The 17,194-nt window shown below is 42.8% G+C and overlaps 1 protein-coding gene across 1 annotated transcript; it reads left to right on the top strand.

Annotated features, from left to right (window-relative positions):
- The first annotated feature begins 1,061 nt into the window (after positions 1 to 1,061).
- Positions 1,062 to 15,622, top strand: ift43 (intraflagellar transport 43 homolog (Chlamydomonas)). The gene is made up of 9 exons (XM_076978776.1): positions 1,062 to 1,106; positions 1,430 to 1,528; positions 5,837 to 5,907; positions 9,059 to 9,094; positions 9,513 to 9,559; positions 13,171 to 13,243; positions 14,438 to 14,513; positions 14,824 to 14,886; positions 15,221 to 15,622. Exons 1-9 carry the CDS (start codon positions 1,062 to 1,064, stop codon positions 15,329 to 15,331), a joined length of 621 nt encoding a protein of 206 aa, XP_076834891.1. The 3' UTR covers positions 15,332 to 15,622.
- The last annotated feature ends 1,572 nt before the right edge of the window (positions 15,623 to 17,194 follow it).

Genomic DNA, 17,194 nt, shown 5'->3' on the forward strand with positions numbered 1-17,194 from the left:
TCTCTCTCTCTCTCTCTCTCTCTCTCTCTCTCTCTCTCTCTCTCTCACACACACACACACACACACACACACACACACACACACACACACACACACACACACACGCACGCCACCACCACCATCCAGGCGCTCCACCTAGTGGACGTATAAAATAAAAATGCAATTAATTGAACACATTCATCAGATATACTATATACTCAAAATATAGAATATTTATCTGATGAATATTAAAACATATAAGTACAAACCATAGGTGAGACTATTCGCTGAATCTGTTTAAATAACGCTATACTAGCTTTTAAGTTCATTACTGGTTATGAAGAACATATCATTTATCATACCGACTTTTACATTGTGAAGGAGTTTCTTTGAACCGTGTTGTAATTCAGTCATGCCTGATAATAGTGAATAGTTTATGACAAAACAAAATAGCCTATGTCAACTTTAGCGCATCTCAATAAACATTAAACTCATGTGTATTTGGAGGAAGAACAGCATTTAAATGTGTAGTCCGATTACTGGGGAATAGAATTGAGAAATGCCTGTTTGTTTTTAGAAATTTTGTTGCTACTTGTAAGAAGGCAAAATGTTACAAAATCTGAAATATGCATAATCGCTTACCATAGGAAAATAATGTTTACAAGTACACAACTGCATAAAAACCTGATCTTAAATATTAGCCCTAGACAGTATATAACTATAAGCCCCAGTTCATTTGTGTAAAGTCATCATCAATAAATACTATTTTAAAATCTAATTATTAGATAAAAAGCCTTTGTTCTACAAGTTTGAAATATGTTTTATCTTCTGCTAGCTATCTGTTCTCATAGTCGGGCTTCTTTAAAAAAGAATCTATATAAATAAATGTAGGAAATAAGAGACGACCCGATATATTTACTTTAGGAAAACAATAGCGTACGTTCATAGATCAACCAATCAACGTGCGCGTTTGTTTAATGAGCGCGGACGTCACCCGACGCGTCCTCGTCTCCAGGAGGTGAATCTGATAACCGGAAGCCCCATATATGGTCAACCGTGTAGATTCTTCTGAAGCTACAGAAATGGACGAGTCGTTTCACCTAAGTGACAACGGATTTCCAAAGAGTGTGAGTTAACATTATATTTACTTGAGACGACGTGCTGTGCGTGCACACAAGAATCTATGTTTTACATTTTGAATGGTCAGCAAACCTAAATTAAGCTGTATAATTCAATGCAACGGCGTTAAATTAACTAGCTAGCTAGCCTCTTTGCTAGGCTAATAAGTCTAGCTAACCTAGCTAGCGCCTCTTGGATTAACGCGTCACGTTACCTTAGCAACAGAAGATGATGGCGCCAACCTGCGCACAGCTCAAGTGACTGTAATGGAGGTAGATTTGAACAGGCATGGGTTTGATGTACTTGTAGCACACATCTTTTTCACAACTAGGCTGCAAAAACTGGCAGAAGGGCTCGCCAGGCAGTTGATTTGACATCCACGGAGGACTCGCAACATGGTCGGAAACCGTCCACCCCTGGAGCTGGCGAGGTAGGGCAGGTTTGAAGCCTCCATCATGTCAGTGAACATCCATTATTTGTGCCGACGATACATGTACAATGCTTTAATCCCACACATGCATCTGACTCGATCCTTATGCTTGAACCAAGGAGGAAGATGATACGGTACAGTAGATCATGCATGGTGTTGTTTGTAATGCTTGTGTAATTGCCTAGTAATCTTATACCAACTGTCAATGTCCGTTAATCATTGCAGCATAATAATTACTCGTGTGCAAAGCAATGACCATACAATGGCACTTGGTATACATTTATTTTGCACTGTAGGCTTTAAGTTATAGGTGTATATCTTGGATGTATGCTTATATATATGCAAATCTATAGTTTTTCTTTTACGTATTGTGGCTATGTTGCTTTTTGTTATTATTACCATGCTGAAGAGGCAAACTTAAGATGTGATATAAAGGATTATAGAATTGTAGCATTTTAACATGCCTGAGTGTTTAATTATTTATGTCAAAACAAAAGATCCCAACAGACTTGGTGGCACTACAGCTTTTCTTCTCTTAAATATTTTGGTTACCATTAGCTGCAAGAGTCTTACATCAAAACATTGGCATCTAGAGCATGGAGGTCTTGGTTTGCCCCAGAAGTTGTGAGAGCTGCACATAGGCCACATTTTCTCCATTAGGAATTCTAGCAATGTTTTTATTTTTTCATTTTTACTGTAAACTTCCTAAATTAGACCAACTTTCCGGATGGAAAAAGAAAAAGGATTCTCGCGCCCTCTCCGACCTCTCAGCTCTATGAAATAAATTCTTTTGGCATGCCGTGTGAACGAGCCAATTTATAGATAGTCCTAAACTGCATTCTGTTCTAAAAATATACCCTGCATCAAATTCGTCGCATTTTTGACATTCAGAGAAAACAAGTCATGGCTTAATTTGGTGGGATAGAGAGTAGTAGGCTTACATTCACACATCAGTCTTGGAATACTACCCACATTGTGAAGCAGGCTTACATTGACATTTAAGTGTAAATAATGATGATTTATTTGTGTGGTGGGAGAGAAGCAGCAGGAGGAGAAGGTGGTAATGGTCCACCTTTAATATCCATGTCACCGAAGCACGGATGCACCCAAACGTTTACAAGATACACGCTCAAAGCGTGCCAAGTCTGTGGCATGCAGGGAGACACGATCTCTCGTTCGTAGGCTGGCGACTGGGAGCGAGGGAGTGGCCTGGTGTCGGGGTGTGTGTGTCTGGGCGTTGGCACAGACATCTCCCCTGAGCGCTGGGACCCCCCCACCATGACAGTTTAGATGTTCTGCATTTCAGGTGTTTGCTGAACTGAAAGTACAACTTAACTTTGCTAACCCAATTTGCTTTTTTCAAAAATTAATAGATTGGTATTATATGCCGATAATTGTATAATTGTCCTAGGGCTACAGTTGGGGGTAAGAGATATAGGTTGGTATAGTGTAGTGGTTAATAGCATTGTCTAGAGACATGCTATACTATATCAGTAAGACTCCTTGGGCAAAACTCATATACACTTGCCTCATGTAACATGATTGAAAATTGTAAGTCACTATGGATAAGAGTATCTGCCAAATGTGTTAAATATAAATGATAGTATGGGGGTAGGGATGGAGTGCCCTAGACATTACTCAGTCTTTGCTCAGCTGCAACATCGAAATCAAAGGAAACACAGAGTCATGAAGGTAGTGCTAAATGTGAGGAAATTCGAACTGTGCAGTCCTATGCCACTGCTCCTTTTTGTTTAAATATCTTTAAACATTTAGCATTTTAAGATATTCAGGCGAATTCCATTCAGTTTTACTAAAACTGGTTCTGAACTCTGGAGTGCTAGAGAAGTGTGACAGAACCACTTGATGGTATTGTATATCTATAGGTCTGAGCTTACAGGGAAAGTGTGTGAGAAGCCTAGGGACATTTATACGTAGACTGCTGACATTAATACAGGCTTACTCCCCTTTTTCACTTATGCAGTGAAACTATTTGTCCACACCAGGGACATCCGGAATGCCCTTTTCTACTCTTTCCCCTCATCTGTCTGTATGTGTGGACGTCCAGCTTCACAAATAGCTGTGGTGAAGGACCTCTGTATTGGGGCATTGCTTGTTCCTTCAAGCTGAAACTAAAGAAATTCCTTCAGGGCTCTGTGTCGTTTGCAGGCCCTGTTTGGTAATGAGACATGCTGTGGGCTTTTTAAGCACATTTGGTGCCCTCAGTGCACTCTTCCATCATTCAAAAATTCCTACTTTGTTCTTTCTTTTTTTCCTTTTTTCAGATGTATGTGCTGTTAACCCAATTGATTATGTTCATGACTATTTTCAGAATCTAAGAATGAGCATGAGAGAGCCCTTTATTTTGGTCCTGGTGCTATTTAAGGCCATGCCCAGGCTGCACTGTGGTCTTCTGTGCAGTTCCCATACTCTCTTCTTCTTCATGGGTTGCAGACTGCAGCACCCTAGCCAGGCTGTCGGGCAGCACTGGTCCTCCCAGCCCTGCAAGCCCCCTGCACATGTGTGCAAAGCTGCTTAGTATAATGTCACGCAGGGTGACACATGCAACTCTGCACTAATTAAGAAGATTTAGGAAACCTAATTATACAGTTCTTTAGATCAGTAACTGTGCTTCAATACAAAACAATAGCAGTTATAAAATAATAAGCATGAAACAACTTGCATTGTCTGTTTTTTTTTTTTTTGCGCTAATGACATCAAAATAAAGTAATTACAGTAGAATTCCCTAAAGCACATAATAATAGGTCCTCAGATTAGGTGTCTCATTGTTCATCATTCCATATTTAAATGATGAATTACTTGACCTAATATGACTTATAAAGAACTGTCATTTGACCTTTCAAGTTATCACTGTTGTGAACTATACTCTTGTGTGGTAAAAGTTGTCTTATGTAATATTAAAATACATGACAAATGAAACACAAACATTCAGATACATTTGAGAAGGTGCAGTGATGTGACCTGAACACTTATTGTATATCCTAATTCAACTTTTGATAAATCCTAATTCATAGGATACAGTAGTCTACTTTGGTATTGTGAAAATCAGTACATAAAACTACACAGACAGATGCACAGGAGAAACATGATGCACAGATGTGCAGATGAGCTATGGGGCCAACTGGGACAGCAGGCCTAGCTCAGTGTAATTAACACACCATTCTGTAAAGCACTGTTATGATAAATGAGAACTTGCATCTGAATCTTGCCTTATATAGCCCAGTCCTTACACCACAGGGCCACTATGTTGTACCTACAGTGTTTTCTTCTGTTAAGAAGAGGCATACCAATTTGGAAGTATACTTGTGTATTGAAAATATGTTTGGTAAAAATGTGGACAGCATGGTTGAAGTTTATAGGAATAGTCTACAGTGGTCTAGTGATGAACAATTACATGTCAGACATATCAGAGATTACATTTGAGGGAGATGAGACATTCTGGATAATGGTTAGACTTTCCTTTAAACTGCAGATTTGACGCATTGCTTACTCTCATGTTATGATTTACTTTTTAACAGTCCAAGTGTAAATTTAATGTGAATTACACATCCAAGTTATTTTTTATTAAGTAATCAAGCATTTTACCAAATGATTAGCTGTTGAAGGATTATCTGGGATTAACTCCTTCTGGGACTTTGTTGTTGTTTGTGGTAGAAATAACTAGCTGTCTTGTTTGGTCTTTGAAGCTTCATTCAGGGTTGTCAGGAGAGCAGAGCTGAAACCCCAGTGCTGAAAACACACGAGGAAGCAGATGGAACTGCTTTCCTTCTAGAAACTACGGCTATTCAAACATTTTAAAATTATCTAAAAATTTAGAGATGGCGCAAATAACTATTTTCTTATTCCAAGAAAAAAATTAGATGTTCACCATTGAAGCGTTAAATTATATTTGTGAATTTGAGATCAATTATAGCATAGTTCCAGCGTGTTTGCTCCCGAGGCCTAAGTGTTGTGTCAGAGGGGACCACACACACACACACACACACACACACACACACACACACACACACTACAGTATCCACCTAATCACATCTAGTCAAGTGTTTCTAGTGCTGCTAACAGGTGCCACGATATTTATGACAGGATAGGGGTGTCCAGGATAAGAGTTGGCATCCTCAGGCCTGTATCATTGTGGATGACTTTGTGTGTATCTGTGTGCATGTATAAGATAATGAGTTAATAGCATTTTCAGTATGTACATCGGACAGGATTTGAATTGAAATCATATGCCAGCCCTGTGCAGAAGCGGCCAAACTGAGGAGGCCTCACAATTTGTCTGTGTTGTGCTAGGGACCCCCTCCCAAGCCACCGCGCAGACAGGGAGGGTGGGCCGAGGAGACCACCGGGACTGGCTCTGCCAAGTGAGTTAACAAACACCACCCCTCCCACTGTCCTTTTGTGTTGTAGGTGACCAACTGTGCAAGATACAACAATCTGTTCATTTCATCAGTTGGACCACACTGATTCTGCAATACCCGTCGTAGTGACCTGCTGACGGCCCACATCAAAATGCGATTAGACGAATGCCATATCATCTTAGGGAGAATTGGCACGATATCTTAGCTGCTTTTTTCATAGTGGTCCAGTTCTAGTGTGCTTTCTGCTGTCGACTGAAGCATATAAGTACAGTGGTTCAAAGTAGCCCTTATCCTTCAAGCACATTCTTTTTTTAGAGCTGTGATTCACATGATTAATCCACTGCTAATGTCTAAGCTTTATGTCTTTATTCAAGGCACAAGTACATTTAATGTTACCACTTTGTCAGGCATGATCGCTCTCATTCGCTCTCTCTCTCTCTCTCTCTCTCTCTCTCTCTCTCTCTCTCTCTCTCTCTCTCGTGCGTGCACAATACATACACACACGCACACATACATACACACAGTTTAAACCTAACTACCCTAAGTAAAACCCTACCTATGACCACAACTGTCATTTGGTTCTAACAAGTGAAAAAAGTGTGGAAGCATACTCACCCTCTCTCACCCTCTCTCACCCTCTCTCACCCTCTCTCACCCTCTCTCACCCTCTCTCTCTCACTCACTCTCTCACTCTCTCACTCTCTCACTCACTCACTCACTCACTCACTCACTCACTCACTCACTCACACACACACACACACACATGTACAGTTGCCCACATAACGGTATAAACTTCAGGTGCAGCAAATGAGTTTGAATTCAACCTGCATTTAAATGTTCTGCTTCATTAAAATAAATAGTACACCATTTCTGTGACTTACAGAGATGGCATTGGGAAGATGATGGTTGACCTCATTGACTTTCCGTTATTGAGCTAGATCATAGTATAAAGAAGGGTCTTGTGTCCATTAAAGCAATATTCAACCTGAAGTCATTTTCAGAAATACGATTCTAAAGAATTGAGTTAAAGAATTGAGGTAATCTCTTTGCTGCAGATTTGTTGATTATTCTTGCTGGTTAAAATGTACAGTAATTCAGATTCTGTCTTACAGATGGGTGTTGAGTAATGTTTGTTGTTATGATTACAGAATCTCAGAGAAAAGCATTGATCCATATGAGCCACAGGAGGGCACTATTCTCTGTGGAAATTCACAGTGGGGAAAAATTTATTAGATCAGATTAGCATTGCATTACTAATGCTCATAGATAGATAAAACAAGCTGACCACATGTGTCTATTTGGCTTAGTGAACCCTGCAGCTTTAAGATTACTACTCAGAGTTTAGGAATCTGTGGTGTATAACTACCATTTCCCACATATCACTGTGGGAATGTTTCTTTTGTTCCACTTGATTCTGCACTCTATTGCATCAGTGGCCACCACTAAAGCCAGAGGTGCGTTCACTGGCACAATGATGTGAACAAGCCGATTTTGCATGGTATTCTGAGTCTGTAATTTAAGTAATAGCAAGAACCTCAAAGAAAAGGTCAGGGTGTCAGTTCTGTGTGGCTGCCTAACCTATCTTGATTTTCTGTTTGGGAGAGAGAGAGACCGAAAGAGAGAGAGAGCGAGACAAAAGAAAGAAAAAAGAGCGAGAGAAAAAAGAAAGGAGAGAGAGAGAGAGCAGTGTGGATAGAGTGCTATATAAGGTGTTAAAGGGGTTCACGAAGCATTGATCCTCTTCTCTGAAACAAAGTAACTAATGGTCCCCTCCAGAGCAGGCAAGGACTCTTTTTTCCGCTCAATGTCACCCCTCGTGCTCAATCACCGGTGCCCTGCTCACACTAATCCCACAGCAGAAATCCCAGGATTTGCAGATCTATCACTCTTAATTGACACTAACTGATCTGTCAGTTTATTGATGAACCTTTGAAGCCAGGTTGTCACAATATATTTTATCCCTAACAACTTTTTCCAGACAGTTTGACCATGTCTATCGCTTTACCTTACATGAGTCTTAATCAAGGGGCCCATAATGTGTCTTCAGTGCAGGACAGGACACACACACGAAGGGCAGGGCAGGGACCGTTAGCTGCTGCCTTACATTATATTACCTGGCAAGGCTCCACAGACAGCCACCTTACCCTACAGGACCACACAGGGCTCCACAGACGGGCTTTAAGTAGCATCTTGCTACTGTCCTGTAATGTTTGCTGTCTCATTGTAATAGCTAAAGAAAATATGCTGTGTTAATCTTTACTTTCCCAGGGATGATACTACTGTGTGTTTGGTTATTTTATATGTATTTTTTACTTTGCTCATTCCCCTCAAACTTCCTTTGCCTTTTAGCAGCCTGAGACATTCATCAGTAAATTATGATTTTTAAAATATTGATGTAAACATTTAATATTGACGTAAACATAAAATTTGCCTGACTGTCTGTGGCGCTTCAAATTTGCAAAGCATAAAATGTGATTTTTGCTCTCAGTATAGGTAAAATATTATTTTTCACAACACATTCTCAGTAATTAATTATACAATACACGTTTGCATGAAATGTGTGGAAGACATGTATTTTACAGGTTTTTCTTAAGAAAAAAATGCATTTCAGAAGTCTGGATTTGTGGTAAAATTAATATAAATTGTTTTTTTTTTTTGTTTTAATTTAAAGTTCCTCAACTCATTTACCAGTAGGGGGCACTAAATGCTTAAAAACCATTTGGATTCATATAGTACACAAGTAATCAGAACAGCACTGATTTGTTCTGTATGCTTAATCAACGATTAATACCCTGACTGTAGCCATTGAGCTGTGGTCACTAGCTTGTTTTGGATGGTAGATGGCAAATGCAGACCCTGCTGTGCAGCTTTCTTTTCATTCTTTAACAAATCGTTCATGTATTGAATATATACTGCAATTAATTTACCAGTGCTTTATTAAAATAATGTTGGCTTCATAATCCTAATGAATTAAGTTGTTACATTATAATAGAGCGAAAATAAGAAATATTGTATAATTTACTTCAAAATGCACACTGTTAAAATAGACAGTCACAAGTGCATTGATTATTTTTTAAAAATCAGCAAATGTGTTTATAGGAAGTTACAATTATGTTTGATTATTATAACCTTTTCTCTGTTTTGTCCTCCAAAGGTCTGGAAGAAGACAAGGTGCTGAGGAGGTTGAGGAGTGAGTTCCATGACTTCCCCTTTATTTCCAACCATATTTTATTAATATTATTCAAAAATGATTAAATAAAATAAAATATTAATGAAAACATTAGGAATATTTGTTTATTCTTGCTGCTATAAAGAAGAAAATGACTATTTTCTGGAATTGTCCTTGGTTGCAGCTAATCCTGGCGTTCCAAGAACAATCACTTAGCTTGATTAAAGGCATGGTGATGGAGTTCTCATCACTTTAGCTAAGGTTGGGGGCCAAGACGACTGCCTCTTGAGTTCCTCCACTTCTTTACCTGCCTCTACGAACAATGCGGGCCACAGTCCCGGCAGACGGAACCGAACCTGCCTGTATTTTACCCATGAGCTGTGGTGCTGTAGTGCAGACCCCACTGGCTTGACATCTCTGCGTTTGTGTGTGTGTGCAGCCGGCGGTTGAGGCCCCAGACCCCCGAGGGCTCCGATGATGAGGGCGGTGAGTAGACCCTCCATAGCTCGCCCAGTCTGCCTCGGCCGGGCCTGCAGTGAAGAGATATCCACCCTCCGCCTCCGCTCTGACACCACCTCACTGCTTGGCAATGATATTTACTTATAGACCATCATGGCTAAGTCCACTTGGTGATGGCCAGATTGATTGACAGTGCTGAAATGCGTAGTAGATTAAGATTATGCTGTATATGTTAATCAACTGTAGTTGACCCGTGAATTTCATGTTCGGCATCTATCTTCGGTCAGGCACACGTAGTCTGGCGTTTACATCCGCAGAGACACATCGCATCCAAAACAACTGATCGTCTGATGTTGGCGCATGGTGCCTATGCCAGACGTGTTTTGGCCTGCTATTTATAGTGTGACGGGCGAGATTATATCCGCATCTCGGGCGGGAGTCGCGGAACAGGTATCCTCAATGCTCCTGACCCCGTGCGCAGGTCGGCAGGGCTTTGGCGTGCCAGCTCTCTCGCCCGTGTTCACCCACTCTAGTCCCCGCCCGGAGGGTCCGTCCACCGGGACCCGGGCTCTCGCACGCAACCGTGAGCAGCACCGCACAAGTGAGGGCAGGACTTCCAGCAAAGCACAGCCTGGAATAATTGTTCCATTTTTTTCTGCCAGGCAACAGGGGAAATAAGGGATGAAATTGCCAAAGCAACGGGCCGGGGTGGAGAGCAGAGCCACTGGTTGCATGTGAAGGGGCCAGAGACAGGGGGGGCCCAAGGCCAAGCACTGAGTGGAGTGTAGTGTTTGGGTAATCACTGTACACCTGGAATCATTCCGCTTTTGTTTTTATGTTTTTTGTTTTGTTTTAAGTTTTAATGAGCAAGACTGCTCTGTCGTTAGTTGTTACAGTGCAACACACTGATGGACTGGCAGTACTTCATATTACCAAAAAACTAAAGATTCATTACATCAAATGAATGCTAAAAAAGCTAAAATATTGCTAAAACTTGTACAGTATACTTCAGACCCATAACAGTGTTCTCATTGTAACATTTGGGAAGTTGGGAAAATCCCAAAGCCAGATGTGGTGGGTTGAATGTGGGCTGCACCTGCAGGGCCCCAGCTCTGATGTAAACATTGCACACACTGAAAACTCCCAAGACTACAGCTTGCCCACAGAAAGAACCGACAGCTTCTAACTGATCGTATGACAACCTCAGTGTCTCTGATCATCTCACACCTTCTTCGCATGAACTTTGACTTCAGATTCTTGTTTTTAGGTTGATTTTAAAAAGGCCAGTTTAACAAGCCCAGTAACCCCAGACCTCCATCACAGGTGGTTTGTGGGTAACCCAGTAAACATAGGTCATGGTTATTTTGTGGAGAGTGAAACCACAGGCAGGCTGCCAGTGCCTGTTAACTTTGGAAAGACAAGATGGTCACACGTCTGTCCTGCTGGTGTGCTTGTGTGTGATTCTTACACTTTCTGCATTCCATTTAAGCAATCTCGGTGGGCCTAAACAAATGTCTCAGTTTCAGGTGTGGTGCAGTTATGATCCTGCTGCTAAGTGAGCCCCTTTCCTTTTGATGGAGTCGACGTATTAGTTTTGTATTTGACGACCCCTTCTCCCCCTTGACCTCTCATAATGGGCTGCACTGGAACCTCATTTCAAAGCGTTGTTTTGCGCGCGCCACTTAATAATGGCGTCTGCATACACAAAGCTTAGCCCTCTTTGTTTCACATTGAACTCTCGGAGAATAGTGTCGATAGTGCATTATTCACCAAGACGAGGGGGAGTGTTGAGGGGAACGGAAAAAAAACACGGGGCAGGAATCTATTTGTGGGGCGCTGGACGTAGAGGCTTTTTGATGTCATTGCACTAAGACCATTAAATTTGATTGGGGGTCCGGGGGGGACGGATTCTGCTGAACGCACTGCTTTGGAAATGAGAGGACAAAGTGTCACCCAGGACCTCATGAATATGAAGCAGCGCTCAGCGCGTGCCCGCATTTATTTGGATATCAGAAACGCAGATGAATCTTGTCAGTGACTAAACGAGGCTGGCATTTTTAATTAGGTTTAATTAAAAATAAAAGAAAAGCAAGAAGTTATCAATGGAGGAATAAGAGGGCTTGTTACTGGTGACAGGGTGATGGAATTTAACACGAATGTTGTTGTTGCCCGTGCCTGACTGTGGAGAAAGTCCCGGCACTGTGTCTGTTTGAAATTGTTTAAATATATACTTGTTTAGATTACTTGTGATGATGGTAATAACTGATATTTCATTTTTTATCTGACACCAGATTCAAGTCTGATTCTGACTTTCTTCTGTGAGGATTTAGAGTTCATATATACAGTATAACTGTATTGCATACAACTTCAGATAATCCAGACTGAGTGATGACTGCCTTTGTTTACATCATGTTTTGAATTCAGGCCTCTGCTAGATGTAAAATATGAGGTTTCGCTTGAATGACATGCCAGTTACAGGAATTTCAGTGGCCATTATTTTTTCTATGCATCTTAAAACATGGTAAATTAATATCTTAACTGTACTCCGTTGCTGTTGTGTGTAGAACTGAGTCGACACGCCCCTCTCCTCAAAAAACACACACTTGTACTTCCTCACTCCAACAAAAGTCCCTCCAAAAAGAGGGGGAGGGCTGTGAAAGTTCGCCCCGTCCTTCTTTGGGAGCGACGCCATGCTCTGTCCTGTTGAGTTTTGCCAATTAAAGTGGGTTCCCACTGTTCTGAGCGGCGGGCAGGCGGCTCCTGGCACCGCGGCTCCTGCCAGGGCGCGCCGTGACTTCCGACCCCACACAGATGGGCGTGCAGGCAGCCCGGCGCGCCTGGAGCCCGGCCCAACCCGAATGGACACGGAGGTCGCCACTGCAGCCCGAAGGGTCCTTAGGGTAGCAACCGCTGACAAGGCCCAAATGCTTGGGTAGTATGGGGGGGGGGGGGGGGGGGTGGGTAAGGTGGGGTGATTTGGGGTGGGGGTGCATAGGGGGTAAGGGGGCTGGTTTTGGGGAGGGAGGGGGGGGGGGGCGCTTTCCGGGGAGCCCCTGGCCAGAGCCCTGCCTCACAGCAGGAAGAGATGCCGCCTTGCTCACTGAATATTCATGGCCGCCTGGTCACTGTGACAGGGGGCAGTGCGGAAGAGGATGTCGGAGAGAGAAAGAGACGGAGAGAACGAGGGATAGCAAGAAGAGATGATGCGTCTGAGGGAGAGAAGGAGCAGGAGAGGGAGGGAGTGGGAATCAAATGCCAACTCGCACACAACATAAACCAAAATTAACAGAGGAGACAGACGGCATCTGTGAAGCCTTATGATTCAAGGGATGTGAGAGATGTTGCAGCTTTCACCAACACCCAGCAGTAGCAGGCAGCATATGGCCCGGCTTGTTCGCAGGGCTTCAGGATTTTTTAGAAAAGTTTGTAGTGTCTGTGGACAGTTAAAAAGACGCCCTCAGCCCTCCCTCTTTTCTTTTTTTCCTCTCCTGATCTCTGATCTGTGCCAACTGCTCTTCTGTGAGTTACCCTCAGTGATGGCGTCAGCGTAACGGTGTTATGTCCAGCTCTCTTTGATCTAGGTCTCCAAATTAAGTCTGTGAATAGGATGTTACTGTTGGTCTCTGTGTTGTTCTCAGACATCCCAGTGATCCCAGATCTGGATGAGGTACAGGAAGAGGACCTCACCATGCAAGTGGCTGCACCTCCCAGGTACATGAGGTGTTCTCACATGCCTGGCAGACCAGTTAGAGTTAGAGCCGTTCAACATTTAAAAAATATTTTAATTCTGGTTTTGGGTTCATTAATGATGTTTACTGGTTTCAGGTTTTAAATTCTCTTTTATTTATAACATGTATATTGGGTCCCAAATTCAAACTTGAAGCTACTTTGATGTTTGCTGTAAACTCTGCAGTAACCTCTGATAAATCTAGTGACACAGAACACCATAAAGTGACATTCAAATGTCTGATCAGAGACCTTCCAGTTGTAAGATGATTACCTGTAATAAACTGAAGTGAGTGGAGAGATGGCTGGCGGTAACGAGCACACATTCTGTTCCTCACATCAAGTGGAGACGTGTTTGTGTTGCTCCCCCCCCCCCCCCCCCCCACACTCTGTGGTGGTGACATTTAATCGACATCTGAGCAAGTGTGGAGAACGAGAACAGGTTTCATTTAGTCTGTAAAACTAGCCGTTCCAGGTCTCGCAAGCTTCTCATCCAGAAAAGGGCTTTGGACTTGTATGTGGTTTTTTTGGGTAGTGTTAGCATGTTGCTAATGATAACATGCGCTCCGATGATTAACTGTAGCGTTTAGAGCCCTGTGTCATAGGGGCCCCATCATGGTGGCCTAGGGTGTGCCCTTTGGCTTTTCTCTGCGTGCCGTGTGGGAGATAATATCCACATTGAACTCATCATGGGGGCAGTGTAGCGTGTAATGGGGCTTAAGCAGGACTGGCATGCACTGTTAGGCCCTGGCTACTTTTACAGACTCCCCCTCATTTTAATTCACAAATCACAGATAAGCAGCTGGCTTTCAATTTAGAGACTGACTTCTACTTGGCGTTTGTTTCCATGTGTTCTAGTGGTGCATAATCAAGTCATTGTTCATGGCATATTTGTTTTTTTGGACATACTTTTCAGGCTATTCATCAATATGCAATTTGTAGCATAATGTGAACATTATATTGGAGTCGGGCTTTGTCCGTAATCCCAGATGCACTGTTATTTACGTTGGTGTGATTAGTAGTGCTGAAATGTTCGAAAATGTCTGGGCAGCATGTCTATCAGTGTTTGGCTTTTTGTTTGTTGTTTGCAGTTCATTAAGCCTCTAGTGTGTCACGGATGGTTTAACAGAGTGCTTTTGAAATCTTACCATCCATTCTATGTAAATCAAATTCTTTCAGCATACAGGTGAACAGAGTGATGACCTACAGGGACCTGGACAATGACCTTATGAAGTACTCCGCATTTCAGACTCTGGTGAGACCACCAGCCCCAATCTCCTCTCACTACTTTGTGCTTCCTTGTTATTGGTGTAGTTATAGAGTAGCGTAGAGTTCATATACCACCAAATCTGTGCATATGTTTAAGACCACTAAATTGTTGACATGTAACAAAGCTTGCTAGTACAATACAAACCTTAACATTTCACTTGCCCGTGAAAGCAGCATTGTGATTGAACATTGCTTATAACTAACTGGGATCCAGATGAATTTCCTAGCATGTAGCGACCTGAGAGCTAAGTGCAGGTGAGTTGTTTGGGTAATACATAGCCTGTGTTTACCTGCAGGATGGTGAGATTGACCTGAAGCTCCTCACTAAGGTTTTAGCACCAGAGCAGGAGGTCAGAGAGGTGAGTGGGACTTCAGGCGGCCGCTGGGTTGCTGCGTCTCCACGGCCGACCACCTAAGGGGGCCGCTGCTGTGTCTCCGTTGGGCGGGAGATTTATGGGGCTGTGGCTGCACCTCCCCACCTCCCCATCTCCCCATCGCCTCCTCAGCTCCTGTATTGTCTCGTTTTATGAGCGCTTCCCTTCATTTTGCTCATCTCCTCTTGTCTTTCACGTTCTTGTCCTTGCTCTGTCTCTTTATCTTATTCTTATTGTATTCATTTTCATCACTCACTCACTCACTCACTCACTCACTCACTCACTCACTCACTCTCTCTCTCTCTCCCTCTGTGTGCAGGAGGATGTTGTGTGGGACTGGGACCATCTATTTACGGAGGTGTCCTCCGAGCTCCAGACGGAATGGGAGCAAGGAGAGGGAGAGGACCAGTCTCCCCTCCCTGTGGCTTAAGGATAGATGACCTCCAGTGAAAGGCCACTGCCGTGCCTTTGGCCATGTGCTCGTCTCTAGAGGGCCTCGTTCTGTGCCCGACCAGACATATTCCTGAATTACACCTGTAATTACACCTGTAATTACATATATATGACCAGACATATTCCTGAATTACACCTGTGTATATGCTGTACATTATTGTTCATATTGAATGTTTTACTTGATGAATTGTCCTAGTTGTAGCAGGCCTTGTAACTTTAATACTTTGATGCATACCTTTCATTAAAATTAAGGCTTAAAATACCTGAATACTTTCTATCTAAACTTATTCAGTCATGACCAGACCTTCCATGTAATGTCTGTAACTGTCTGGAAAGAATCTGTGAGATCAAGTTCAAGGTTAATGAGCCTGTAAGCTAAAATCCTGTTGATTGGTTTAAAATGAACTTTACACATCAGAGTAACACAACCTTATCATTATTGACTACACCATTGACTCAATCTCTGTGCTCTTGGCTAAGGGTTCCTCCTTCTACACAATTATCTCAAACACATTGAGCTTGGATTCTATTGACATCAGCAGGATTAACATAATTAAATGTTTGTAATCTGTCTGAAAACCACACTGATTATGAAAGGGTAAGTGATTAGTCGCTATTTAACTTCTTTGTAGTTTTTAATTTGCACCACAATAGATTCTGTTATAAAAATGCTGTCAGTAAATCATGTGTACAAAGTTTTCTTCAACTCAAGTAATAATTTTTAAACATAACTTGCATATTTTATGCTTAAATGAAATGACTCCAGTGGCAGCTATGTCTCAATCGAAAAACGAAAGCTGTGACAAAAATGAACAAGTAATGTGTTCTAATAGTCCTGTATACCACAGTGTAGCAAAGCTGTTTTCTAGGGTTTAAAGCCTTCAGTATATTGTTAAATGTGTGGAATGAGGGAAGTTTCAGATCAGATGAAGCCGTCTCAGAATGCATCACTGAGCCAAATGTTCGGATTACTCTCCTGGACAGACTGGTTCATCCTGGTTCTAGTCGCGGTGTAGGACATACGAGCTGCACCGTTTGGTATGTCAAGCTGTGCTCCTTTATGACATTTTAATAGAAAGTTTGTGCTCCCATTGTAAGGGGGTTTAATTGAAGCCTCTCTAACTCAATCTTCATTCCCCTATCTTGCACATCAGGGGGGGGGGGTAAAAAAAAGCCAAGCAAACACACCCCAAACGGGCCGACCCATTCTGCTTTTGTTTCGCAGCCCTCTGGCCGCTCTCTCTCCAACTCTGCTCCACTCTTTCTCTCCACGTTGGCTTATTTAGCCACCTTTAATGAATTCTGCCCATATGCCCTGAGCAGCTGTCGCGATGCCCCTTCCTCCATCCCCTGCCGAGCTGTGAAGTGCCCATCCATGTACAGACAACCTCTAGCTGTCTCTCTCAGGGATGGCCGGGCCTGCCACTCCTCCGCTGGCACTGGGCCGCCCGTGTGTTTAGGGGAGCAGCGTGCAGGCGGGCCGCTCAGATTAAAGCCCTGTGATAGCGGGTAACTGACCCGCCCCAGACAACTGGCCCCAGCACCGGCCCGTCTGCCGGAGGATTAGGAGACGGGGAGGGAGAGAGAGAGAGAGAGAGAGAGAGAGAGAGACGGAGGGAGAGGGAGCCATGCTTGGCATGATCCGGTGTCCAGCTCCTCAAAGTCACCTCTCTCACTGTGTTTCTTCAGAACTGCTTCTGTGTCTCTGCTGCCACTGCTGTCTGTTGTGCTTGAGTGGCTGTGTGCTGCAGAACACACCAATGGGCTTGAGTCAAATGTGCCCAGCTAAAATGCATAATGTCAGCATTTGTTTTTAAATGTAGCCTTTATGTTTACAAGT

This window comes from Brachyhypopomus gauderio, chromosome 17 (assembly GCF_052324685.1).
Source record: "Brachyhypopomus gauderio isolate BG-103 chromosome 17, BGAUD_0.2, whole genome shotgun sequence".
NCBI lineage: Eukaryota > Metazoa > Chordata > Actinopteri > Gymnotiformes > Hypopomidae > Brachyhypopomus > Brachyhypopomus gauderio.

What these genes read in the sequence shown, in the direction of transcription:
- ift43 (XM_076978776.1), top strand. Translation starts at nt 1,062, where the DNA reads ATGGACGAGTCGTTTCACCTAAGTGACAACGGATTTCCAAAGAGT. An exon ending in ACAACGGATTTCCAAAGAGT is followed by an intron (nt 1,107 to 1,429) that starts GTGAGTTAACAT and finishes TTTCACAACTAG; the next exon opens with GCTGCAAAAACTGGCAGAAG. An exon ending in ACCGGGACTGGCTCTGCCAA is followed by an intron (nt 5,908 to 9,058) that starts GTGAGTTAACAA and finishes TGTCCTCCAAAG; the next exon opens with GTCTGGAAGAAGACAAGGTG.